General features: G+C 40.7%; 1 protein-coding gene across 1 annotated transcript in view; it reads right to left on the minus strand.

The window, feature by feature from the left end:
• Positions 1-12,424, minus strand: part of DNAH11 (dynein axonemal heavy chain 11) — a 278,248-nt gene that overhangs the window by 157,083 nt on the left and 108,741 nt on the right. Inside the window, exons 36-42 of the mRNA XM_026649417.2 lie at positions 10,564-10,702; positions 8,955-9,047; positions 8,597-8,791; positions 4,509-4,586; positions 3,482-3,614; positions 2,726-2,853; positions 1,509-1,657 (exon numbers count right to left, since the gene is read on the minus strand). Coding sequence (XP_026505202.1) covers positions 1,509-1,657; positions 2,726-2,853; positions 3,482-3,614; positions 4,509-4,586; positions 8,597-8,791; positions 8,955-9,047; positions 10,564-10,702 — 915 coding nt within the window. The remainder of the gene's footprint in view (positions 1-1,508; positions 1,658-2,725; positions 2,854-3,481; positions 3,615-4,508; positions 4,587-8,596; positions 8,792-8,954; positions 9,048-10,563; positions 10,703-12,424) is intronic.

The raw sequence follows: 12,424 nt of genomic DNA on the forward strand, positions 1-12,424 counted from the left end.
AGCTCGTCGTAACCATTGCATCCCAAGGGGCTGCTGTGGCAACTAAGCAGAGTGGCACCCAACTATACCCTCTTTCCTTGACCACATCCTCTCCTCTAGGGAGGGCAGGGAAGAGGGTGACATAACTATGCCAGCCCCAGCCAGCTTTCTGGTTGCTGTCATGCTGCTGGAACAGCACAAAGCTGCTGGAGCTAAGGCTAGGATTTAGCCTTATATTTTACAGAAGAGGCCATTTGTAAATACAAATATCCAAATTTTATACATGATTCAGTTTTGTCCAAGTTAAATGTAACTTATTAGAATTATTTTCAGTATTGTTCATAACATAAGACCTAACTGGAAAGAGCATAATATAGCTATAGGTATAGAGACACTTACTCAACCTCTAGCTCCTACCACAACGGATAAGTAAACTTCCTTACCATGATGCTAATCATGACATGGACCTGTGGCTGGACTAGTCACATGTTTGGAGCTACTGATAAACATTTGGGGGAAAGATCTGATTTGTCCATTGTTAATGCTTCTAAACTCACATTGAGGGATGGAAGTTCAGGAATATTAACCAAATGTTCTCTAAACTGGTATGACCATATTATGTTAGATTGGCCACTCTGATACCTGACTTTTCAGGGTCACCCCTCCCAAACCCCATCTCAATACTCAATTGTTACTGAGAGATTAGTCTAGTACTGTATTCATATGTTAATATTAACCTCCAATACTTATTTGCCTTGTTGGACATCTTGCATACTTAGACCAACCTCCCACTATTTACATTAAATTCTCATGTTCACTATATTTCTTCTGGGATAACACTTATAATATATGTTTGTACAGCACCGAGCTCAATGAGGACCCAATTTCAGATGAGGCTGCTAGGCGCTACTGTAATACAAATTAGAGACATTAGGAAATTCCCAAATTTCAATTTTTCATCAAAATTTATAATTGAAATTTAAAATGTTGACTGCGTGCACACAGTTTTTGTAATCAATTTTCACAGAATCATGACTCTAAAATAAATCAAAGAAGGGAAAAACGTGGTTCAGAAGACAAATGGGAAGTTGATCTGGCACCTCTGACAACTGTATTTTTCGTAACAGGTATCAGTGGAGCAAAACAAGGGGATAGTAACAAAAGGCTAACAGATGCCTCTAGTGTGTCTAGTCAGTTCACTGCTTGAGACCTACCTCTTGCAGTTGTCAAGCTTGCATTGTAACTAGCTGAGAATCAGATTCAGAACTGCCCACATTGAGATGGACAAATAAACCAGGGATGTAAAGGATATATAAAATATGGAACAGATAATCCCAATGCTGGCAATTTTTAACTGCATCTGCATGCACATGCATGTGTACAAGTATCTATAAATAGTAAATGATATTAAATTATCATAACTAGAATTAGTCAATCATGTAAATTAATGGATTCTATTCCTATTAAACTAACTGATAATATTGTTTTATCATTGTTTTGAACGTATCTTTAAAAGATAAAATACTCACGGATTCCAACCAAGGTCCTGGGGGTTTACATAAAGAATACCTGCTCTAGACACTGTAGCTGGGGTAGCAGTTTTTAAATGGTGTATCTCAAACAGCAGCCTCATCGATGGAGTCAGAGGGACACGTTCATTGCTGGCAAGGGTCAGGACCTAAACATCACCAGTAAAGCACTGAACAAAAGCAACTTAAGACATGCATTCTAACAAGCATATATCATGAATAGGCCTGTACATATTAGACCTATGTAGATTTCAGGTTTATTTATAGCACATATTTGCAGGCAGGCACACCCTTCAGAATGAATCTGGACATGATAGGATTCTTTCAAATTTAAAATTTAAGGCCATGATTTTTGTTTTAAAAACACATTAGAGCATAAATTAGAGGCCATACTTTATGGCATACCATATGCTTGTCAGTTCAGTTAATTTTTATAGACAGCAGAATCCATATAGGTTTATTTTTAATGGTGTGTATATAGTCAAGATAATTATTACACTTCAAGATAATTTTTACGTCATTTAATCTTAAAAAAAGAAGAGTGTTTAAAGGTCAGGTATGAGCTACAGTAATGTTTATAAAATTAAGTTTAGAATGTATTTAATTACATTGCAGCATTTCTTGTAGCAAACACTGTTGTTTTTCTTGCATTGTAGTAATCATGTGACTAGAGTACAGGATTGGGAGTCAGAGGTTTCTAGCCTATTCCTGTCTCTCTTACTAACTTGATTAGGCAAGTCACTTACAATTTCTGTGCATCAGGTGTAATAATACTTACCAACCTCATAGTAGTGTTGTTGGGTTTAATTCATGAATGCGTGTAAAATTGCTTTAGATTTTTGAAGGAAAAGCACTCTGCAAATGCCAATAATTAACATTAATAATAATTACTATATTTTGGCTGATGCTTTGAGTCATATCTCAAAGTACATTTGTAACCCCCATTACACATACATATTCACTGAGAGGTGCATATACCTTTACAGTGTAGACAGAATGACTTTAAACATCTCCATTGTGTAGGATCAGGTATGAAAGAGATAAGGTTGTTACCAACTGGCATTGCACTAATTAGCAATAGTGAAGATAAAAAAGGAAGGGTTAAAATTAGGGCTGTCAAGTGATTTGAAAAAAATGAATCGTGATTAATCGCACTGTTATACAATAACAGAATACCATTTATTTAAATATTTTTGGATGTTTTTCCTGTTACTCACCTTGTTATCATCCATGACAGTATTCAGTGACTCAATCCACATAGGATCTATATCTCCATCTAGGACGATCCATTTTGGCCCATCCTGGGTAATATTAGCCTGCTCTCTTAGAAGAGATGAGAAGAGACCTACAAATTATGTTTAAATAAAATCCAATCAATATGGTGCTTCAATACAACCTTTTGGAACAAATATTCCTGAAATATTACTACATCATTAAAAACACAAGAGATTTTGTAACAATGTAAGAACGGGTTTCCTTCTGGTTGCTTATTAAACAAATTAAAGAAGAAATATGCTCAGTGAGCAGGTGATACAGCAAATTAACTGGATATAAAAATGGCTGATTTCTGGTTTGACTGCATGATAGTACTGTTTGAGAGGGAGACCCTTTCCACTGCATCAATCCTAATTACTTGGGCTAGGTATAGGAGGTTCCATGGGAGCTAGGGAGAAAGCTGCTGAGACACTGCAGCAGCCCGCAGGATCACTCTCTCTCTCTCCCCTCTACTTCGGCACCCCTGTTCTGCAGCAGGGAACTGGCTAGAGGATCCACATAGCAAAGGATCAATTACTCTCCTCTCTTTCCAAGGCCACCCTTGCCATGATCCCAAATCTCATTGCATGGAAATATATAGTAAACCCTCATTGCTTTGGACTCCTTGGCCAGTAGATACGCTCCTTATTTGTTTTGTTTTTTCCAGGTGGAGGACTGTATAGACATTAGCGATGAAAGTAATGTTAACTGCTACTAGCCATCTTTCCATTCCCGGGTTGCATGATGTATAAAACCAAACAGTTCATCAGTGGTCACAGCTTTTGGGTTTAGGTCATTCCACACAAGCTTTTGTTTCATGTTCACATATGTTCGGTTCAGAGTTCTCAGAACCTGAAGGGCAGGAGGGAAAAAGATCAACGGATGTGACTTAGTAACTGAACCTCAAACCAAAAGTTTCTAGCATCTTTGTTTCTTTGTTAATAATGACAGATCTGTCAACCTCCATCCACAGATGTCTTGGTTTCCCTGTGTTCACTCCTCTCTGCCCTACTTTACCACCAGCCTCCCACAGAACAGATAAAAGTGACCAATGGGAATCCTGATCTGACAACCCAGCTAAGCTTCACTCTGGTAAACCACAGGAAGCTGGTCCAATTGAGAAGCTTGGATGAGGATGGACTTGTCAAACCACTGAACTAGGACTCAAGAAATCTAGGTTTAGTTCCCAGCTCCACCAGAGACTCCCTGTGTGACTTTAGGCAAATCATTTAATCTCTCTGGGCCTCAGATTCCCTTGAATAAAATGGGGATAATATACAGTAATGACCAGGGCATCTAGTTTTGCTTACTATCTGAAGGGCCATAATATTGAAAAAAATGTGGCATTATATAACGACTGTCAAAATGTAGTAGCTGAGGTGTAAGAGTATCAACTTTCAAAAATATTCAGCTACTACTCTGGGAATAAAGAAACGTTGACCTCACTCTTCCTGGCTAGTAATCTAACTACACCCTCCAGCTTGACATCCCAAAACAATTTACCAAATATAGTTTCCATTAGCCATTGCCATGACTATTCTCATTTTGAGTCATGCATGTAATACGTAGGAGACAAACCTACACTTTAACATTGAGATTTGTGATGGCACTTCATACCCCTGCTGCTGGGAATGCCTGAGCAATATGGTATCATATTGCAGCCTGAAGGGAAGAGAATATTTTTCTCTGTGAACTAATGAAATACTCTTTATAAAAGACAGACAGAAAATGTGCCGTCTACTGTACCTTGCTCTTTCCTGTGCCTGCATTTCCCACCACAAAGACAGAGTGACGCACTGCCAGAAGCTCCTCCAGCTGAACAACCTGCCAAACAGAATTAGTACATAGCTAATGGTTTTGTTTTCCTGTACTCCCATTATCACCAAGACACTAATTATTTCCCACATATTATCTCCCTCCCACCTTTTCCCTTAGTCAGGAAAATGAACTGTTGCCTTTGTAGCTAACTTAAAAATGTGCATACCCAAGGAAACCGAGTTTGTCTTCTAAGGCTGTGGGCAAAGCCCAATCTTGTTTGGATGAATGAATATACCTCAACAAATGAAAACAAATCTCATTTTTCTACTAATTGATTTACACAATCATGGAGACCAGTAAAAGAAAATGAGAACCATCACCATCCCAGAGGCTACAGAATGAGTATCAAACATTTTGTTGTATGGTGTGAAGGACAGTAACCACATATCACAGGTTAAGTGGTGCTAGGAGTTAGAACAACATAGCAGCAATAATTTGCCAGATAGGTATAAATAGAAAAAATTCCACTGAATAGATACAATCCTTTGAACATATACATGCTGCCCATCAAAAAGCCTTTTAGGGTTCCACTCTCCTAAATTCCTAACACACAAAAACCTCTTTCCTTCCTGTAATGAGGTGTCAGTACTCTTTTTTGGACCTGCCCTGTTAGCACGAATCAAAACCCTGCACACAGCTACTGAGTAAGTTCTGCTGAGTTATTATGGTAAGGCACAGAAAAAGGTAAAAACAAAGTCTAGTGAGTGTAACTGTAAAACCACCTGCACCCAGGGCCGGCTCTGGCTTTTTTGCTGCCCTAAGCAAAAAAAAAACAAAAAAACCTGCGGCGCGGCCGGAGGCAGGGTGCAGGGGGACTCCCTGCATTGCAGACGTGCCCCGGCTAGCGGGGGGAAGGGGGAGGGAGCAGGGGGAGGGAGAGAACGGGGGCAACCAGGGCTTCAGCGGGGCGCTCACCACGCGGCCCCGACCGCTGCGCCGCCTGCCAGGAGGGCTCCGCGCCGCTCCGGTCGGCGGGGAGGGAAGGACGCGGGCTGCCCTGCCGGGCTTGCTACAGACCTGGCACCGGCTGGGGCAGACAGAGCGCGCAGCCCGCTCCCAGCAGGGCACTCCCCTCCTCCGCACCGCTGCCCCCTACAGGGCGTCCGGACCGGCGAACATAAAAAAAAAGCGGCTGTGCCGCCCTAGGATTGGGCAGAATGCCGCCCCGTAGAATCTGCCGCCCCAAGCACGAGCTTGCTCTGCTGGTGCCTGGAGCCGGCCCTGCCTGCACCCCAGTCACAAATCAGGAGCAGAGTTTGAACCCCAAACGTTAAGCATTGCAGCATAGGCTCTGCAAATATTAGAGCCTACAGGACTAACATCAGCTAGTAGAGCTAGCAGACTTTTTTTTCCAGATGCATAGACAGTTTACCAGGTCCAGGTAGTGGTTGGGGAGGGAAGTCCCAGCCCAGCCTTGCTCTCTGTCTCTTGCCCCCAGCCCCTAGAGTTTGGGGAGCTCCTGACTCATATGTTTCCCTCAGAGTGGGAGATATGGCTGCTGGCACTACGTGCTGGGTCCAGAAGGTGGTTAGGTGAAGCCCTGTCCATCTATCTTTACCACCCCCACCCCCGCCCAGGATGAGCCCCAACCCCAGGCAGTGCCACTAGTGGGAGGATCTCTAGGGCCCTGTGCTTGGTCCAGGAGTTTATAGAGTGAGGAAGTCTGGCCCAGCTCCATTCCTCTCCTCTTTCTGCTGCTACAGATGCTCCTTGTATTCCCAGTACAACATAGGCTGGTGCTGCTATGAACCTGGCCTTAGAATGTTCAGTGATTTTGGCAAGCTACCAACATTTCCCTGAGGAACACGACTGAGAGAAGGGGAATTGTGATTAACAACATTTTATCTTAGACAAGTCTGAATGCAATTTCATGAGATAGAGAAAAGGCACTTCTGTAGGCTGCTGAACACCAAAATCCTCTTGTAAATAATGGAAGGCTTTATATATGGACCTTCCCTCATATGCCCATATCAGAGCTTGATGTGCAGGTTCCGTAACCAGAGGATGGGCTCTGTATGAAGGGAGGCCAGGAGTTGTAAACCACCCTCCAGATGTCAGGTTGGGCACTCTTCCACCATGAGTTATTGTCTGTGATGCTGCTTCCCAGTCATAGCGTGACGATGAAACCAGGCCAAGCCAGTGAATGTTTGTGGCCACGCTGGATAAGCCAGAGTAGCTTGTTGAGTCTGGTTTAGGATCTACATTCAAGTGGAGAAGCAGGCAGGTGCAGCGATGAACTCCTGAATTTATTTCATGGGTTAGTGTCTTTCCCATCGATGCCTGGTACATATCAAGCCTGGTACATATCAATTTCTTTGTTAAATTGACAAACTCATATAAGCTTGCAGCGTCAGCAGGCATAACTGGACACTGCCAGATGGAGGTTCCTAGGGTCGTGTCTGGGACTGGAGATATTGGCTAGTGTCATTTGGCTGCACAATCCAGGCAGCGGCTGGCCAAAAGTGCTCACTCACATAACTGGGAGCAGCTTACATGCTAGAGGCTGTGCGGGAACAACCCAGGAGTGGCGGTTCTCACTGCAGAGGAGGGTAAGGCTGGCTCCCAGAGTTGAGGATTGGAGTGACTGAGCAGATCACCAGTCCAGATAACATGAGGGGAATGTCACAATTCCCCCATCCTTTTTCTGCACCAAAAAGTACCTGGAATATAACTCAACTCCAAGTATTCTGGTACTGCCTCAACAGCTGCTATCAAAAGTAATTTTTTTTACCTCTGAAAGTAGAATATCCTCACAAGAAGATACCCTGAAAAGGGAAAGGTACGTGGAAGTGGAGAGGTGTAGTCTTTCAAACTGTATGGAAGAGACATTTTCTATATAACTTCTTAAACCCATTTGTGTGATGTAATAAGCCTCCATGCACTGAAAATGGGCTCGCCTGTCTCCAAACAGATACAACACCCAGATGGAGAGTGACTCTCTCCGAAACTCTTGAGGCACCTGACATCTGACACTGGGAAGACAGCAGGGCATGAAGCATGCCTCTTGAATCCCAGCTTCTTCTTCCTCTTCAGTTCCACCATCACCCAGAACCGAAACACTAATAACTACCTACCTACCAACTAACAACAATAAAACACTAATGAACACTGAAGGAGAAAGAACTCTGGATCTGAGCAGATTGGAGTGGTTCACGTCTATCCAAGCATGGGCTGGAAGGAGCTGAGGTAGTAGAGGATGCAGCGCCCTCGGATACAGCCTCATTCTGAGAATGTTTGGGGAAAGGGGGGGGGAAGGGGGGGGGGGGGGGGCGAGTGAGAGCGCCTCAAGGGACACTGCTAGGAGAAGGTTCTACCATTAGGCACCACTAGGCAGCGCAATACTCATGAGTGGGAATATGCAGAGAACTCAAAGAACTACATGATCTTACTTCTTTAACCCTTGTTCTCCCTTCCCATTATTGCCACTGCACTGTGTATTGCCATCACTCATTGGTCTTCTCTAAAATAAACACACTATATGCTATAAATAATAATACTTATTTGCTGGTGTTAAAGTGTTGGTACTGTAAACCTACTGTACTGTATGTTAAGAGAAATCTTCAACAACAAAGGGGTATTTGAACAAGAAATATTCCCTGTCTCCATATGGGCAGTATATACTACATACACCTCTACCCCGATAGAACGCTGTCCTCGGGAGCCAAAAAATCTTACCGTGTTATAGGTGAAACCACGTTATATCGAACTTGCGTTGATTCGCTGAAGTGCGCAGCCCCGCCCCACCCGGAGCACCGCTTTACTGCGTTATATCCGAATTCGTGTTATATCAGGTCGCGTTATATTGGGGTAGAGGTGTATTTACTAACATGAATCTACCTGTATTAAATTGCAATATGTTGTCATGACACAGTACCTTTGAAAATCCTAGACTTTCAGGACAGATTAGGAACACTGCGATGTACTGAAAGTTAACCTTCATGTCTAATACAACTTGACTGCAATTATGTTGATTGAAACTCTTAAGGGGCGTAATTAAAAGCAATGAATTATTTTACTTTGAGAATAAAGCTCTCCTCAGGCTGCAAGTGAAGCTCCAGGGTAGATTGTTTAACCATCTGTTCAAATTGCAGATCCCTCCTCCTTGGAACATCCAGAGCAGGAAACAGGTCACTGATCAGGCCCATGAAAATTGGGATATCATCTGTCACTATTTTAGGCAAGTTGAAGTCTCTTAAGGTTCGCATAAGTACCTGGAAAAGGATGGTAAATCACATATTATCATATCAGCCAGGGCTTTAAACCCACCTCCCTCTCTTCAGGATTCTGTCTTTATTCCCAGTGATTCAGAGATAAAACACAGTATCAGAAGTTCTTATGATTGTTAAACTTAAATTTGTACATAAGGTACCTAACCTGATCCTCAGGTCTGTTCTTGTCTCCTCGCTTCAATGAGCCAGCAACCACCAAGACTGACTTAACAGCACGAAGTCCCCAATCATAATGATCCTATGAAAAAACAAACAAACATTGACTATTCATGAAACCTTATGAAATGATCTTTCTTAGAAGTATACACAATTTGATATATAGCTACATGGAGAGACAAACTAGAATTTACAGCATATTAGACTATTTTAGACTATGGCATAACATCATTGATTTTAGAAGATTTACAATGAGCTGATTTATACTGGTGTATCTGACAGCAGAATCTGGCCTGTTGAATGTAAGTGGTTTTATGAAATGACGGAACACAAACAGGTGTTTATCTGTGAGTACTCAATGCTGCACAATTCAAAAAAAGACCTGATAACATACTAAAAGAATGAGCTAAGCATCCAAAATAAATTATAGGGGAAAAACAAACATAAAAACAATACTAATAATCCCTTTAAAACCTTTTTACCTTTTCAAAACACTTAATAACCAAATCTCACAAGATCTCTTTGAGGTACCATAGATGTTAAGTACTAGTAGTGAGCATTGTCATCCATATTTTACAGATGATAAGATTAAGGCAAACTAGTTAAGTGGTTTGCCCAAGCCCAGAAAGGGATTCCATCTCAAAGTAGCATTGGAGCTCAGGAGTCCCTGGCTCGCATTCTTGTAATCACATAATATCATCTCCCTTTTACTACATGCCAAAAACATATACAAGATTTCAAATCAGAATGGTCTCTAGCCATGTTTTAAAGAATGTGAGAGGGGAACTTTAGTATAGGAGGCAAGAATTACAAAAGTTATGCATGTAGAAAGGTAAACTGTTTTCTTTCACAATGGTTTTATTTGTCAAGATTTATGGGCAAAAGGTGAAGCGTTGTTCAGACAGCGCTCATTCGACTAATTAAACTGAATATAAAGAACACCTTTGCTTGTAAGAAGCTATACTTTTGGAAATGAATAAATAGCATAAGTTGAAGGGGGGAAATAATAAATCTTCTGACTTTTATAACTTTGGGGTGTTTTTAGGTAAGTATTGTGAATAAGACTTCTTCCTAGTGCAACTACTATATAATTTAGCAATGATACTATACTTCCTGCATTTGACGTTCTCTTTACTGTATTTGTGTGGCAAATTTTAAAACTTTCATCCAAATATAGCTAGTCATAAATCACCTATCGTAATTCTTACATTGCCTAGTAGTTTTTCTTTTTTCAATAGATCCTAGTATAAATACATTTCAACAGCATGATTTAATTCCACCACGTGGAACTGTTCCACTACGTATTGAACAGTTAATAGTCAATTATTTATTCCAAAATTAATGCATTACAAAAACACTAAGTACTGGGGGAAAAAGTCACTTCTGAATGCATGGAGCCACTATTTTAAATGACAACAACTGTTTTACTGGGCATCACCTTAGCTGATATAATAAAGATCTACATGCAATTTAAAAAATATGTATAAAATTATAAATTATGCAAATTTCACTCTGCCCAACATCACTATTTCAAAATCGAGGTGGGTGGCGGGTAATTAGCATATATCTAGTCCAGAAGTCCAAAAATAGACTCTCACCTGTTTAGAAAGCAGCTCCCTGCAGAGAGTATACAGGGTAATAAACTTCCTGGCTAACAAGCGTGCATCAATAAATCCCTCAGCAACCAACATAATTTCACAGATTAGTTCAATGTCAGGGACAACCATGGCACAGGGTCTTAAAAAAAAGTCAAAATACACAGATTAGTATTTAAGCATGGCAAGAACAAGTCACCTCAATCGAGTGACTGATGTGTATAAACATTCTTAAACAGAGCTCAAGAGAGTCACAATTATGTGCGTCAGTCAGAGCTAACAAGGACTCTGCTTCAGATTAAAAAATAATGGTTAATTAGGCACTGTTGATTATTAGCAGTCAGTAACATTGCTACATACAAAGGACAGGTTGAAAAGTACAGAGCTTTCAAGTCAGATATTGCAGCCTCCTCAGCGCTAGTGCCTCAGAACAATATATGATTCTGTCACTTAGTGTGATGGACTGGCAGATACTTGCAAGGCACAGTGAATACTGGAACATACAAAATCCTGCCACTCAAGTATTGGTCACCATTTTGGATTTGCTCTTTTCAAGACTGAATCCTCCTGGAGGACTGTTTAAGATGGAATAAAACTTTGTTTACTTTTTTTTTTAAACAAAAAAAACTTTATATTTTATTCCTGATTTTTAAAACAGAATACACATTGGCAAGCCATCCAGCCATTAAAACATCTCAGTCAACACAAAACCAAAAACAGACACAAAAAGAGAGATAAGGTCAAAGAGGCCCCTCATTAAATCAAGTGGGTTGTAGCCCACGAAAGCTTATGCTCTAATAAATTTGTTAGTCTCTAAGGTGCCCCAAGTACTCCTGTTCTTTTTATTTGAAACATGTAGAAGTTCTTAATTTTTTCCATAGGGTGGATTACATTTTAACAGAGATTGTGTCTTATGGAACACCTTTCCTTCCTTCTGCGATCAAATGAACTTCTCCGAGTCACAATCATGAAGGAACACAGAAACTAACAAAAAGGTTCAGAACAAGTGCTTCATGTAGTCCAAGGAATTTTTCTCACTTAGATGAAGGTGCAAAAAAACCCTGTCATGGACAATTCTGGAATAAAAGTATCCATATGGAAAATTCTTCGTAATCCTTATTAGTAGTTGCCTTGTATCCTAAAGTATGAAGGTTTATACTCCATCTATATCCTACCTAACAGAACATAACTCAAGTGACAAACACAGCAACGGCATGCATGGAATATTAGTTTACTATTTGATATGTTTTTAGCTATCTCTTCTGAGATTTTAGTAGATGGTGACAAGAGGAGTTAGTAGAGCCCTGTGCAGATATAAAATTTGTATCCGCATCCAGTCGGCGGATATTCATGGATTTGCAGGGCTCTAGTATTGTGTTAATAGCCAGTTCTCTGTTGACCTCAAACTGCACTTGCTGATGAACTTCTGTTGTAAGAGGATAAAATTTACATTATCTTTCTATACTCCACTATCTTTGGGTGGGTCAGACTAGTGGAGATGACAGTCCTAGAAAGAAAATAATCACAGAAAATATTTTCCATTGTGCTTCATATCAGCTCCACTAGTCCATAGTAATGTACCAAGTAGAAATAGAGTCAGAAATATGAAAAGGAATAAAGAAATCCCATCCTGTATGCAAAATAGGACACCAGACCTATCCTAAAAGGTATGACATATCCATCATGTTGTCAGATGGCATCAGAATGTGGAACTGCAGGACAGCATTTTGGAAATTGAACAAGAACTAGTTTGATGGCTCTAAATTCCAAGTTTAGACTTTGTTTTCTTCACTACTGCAGCCACTTGCCCATAGCTATCAAGTTTTGCAAGTTGTCACTCCATCGTCTTTGGGTTAAATATAAT

Source organism: Terrapene carolina, unplaced genomic scaffold (genome assembly GCF_002925995.2).
Source record: "Terrapene carolina triunguis isolate 2854851 unplaced genomic scaffold, T_m_triunguis-2.0 Scaffold84, whole genome shotgun sequence".
Taxonomy (NCBI): Eukaryota; Metazoa; Chordata; order Testudines; family Emydidae; genus Terrapene; species Terrapene triunguis.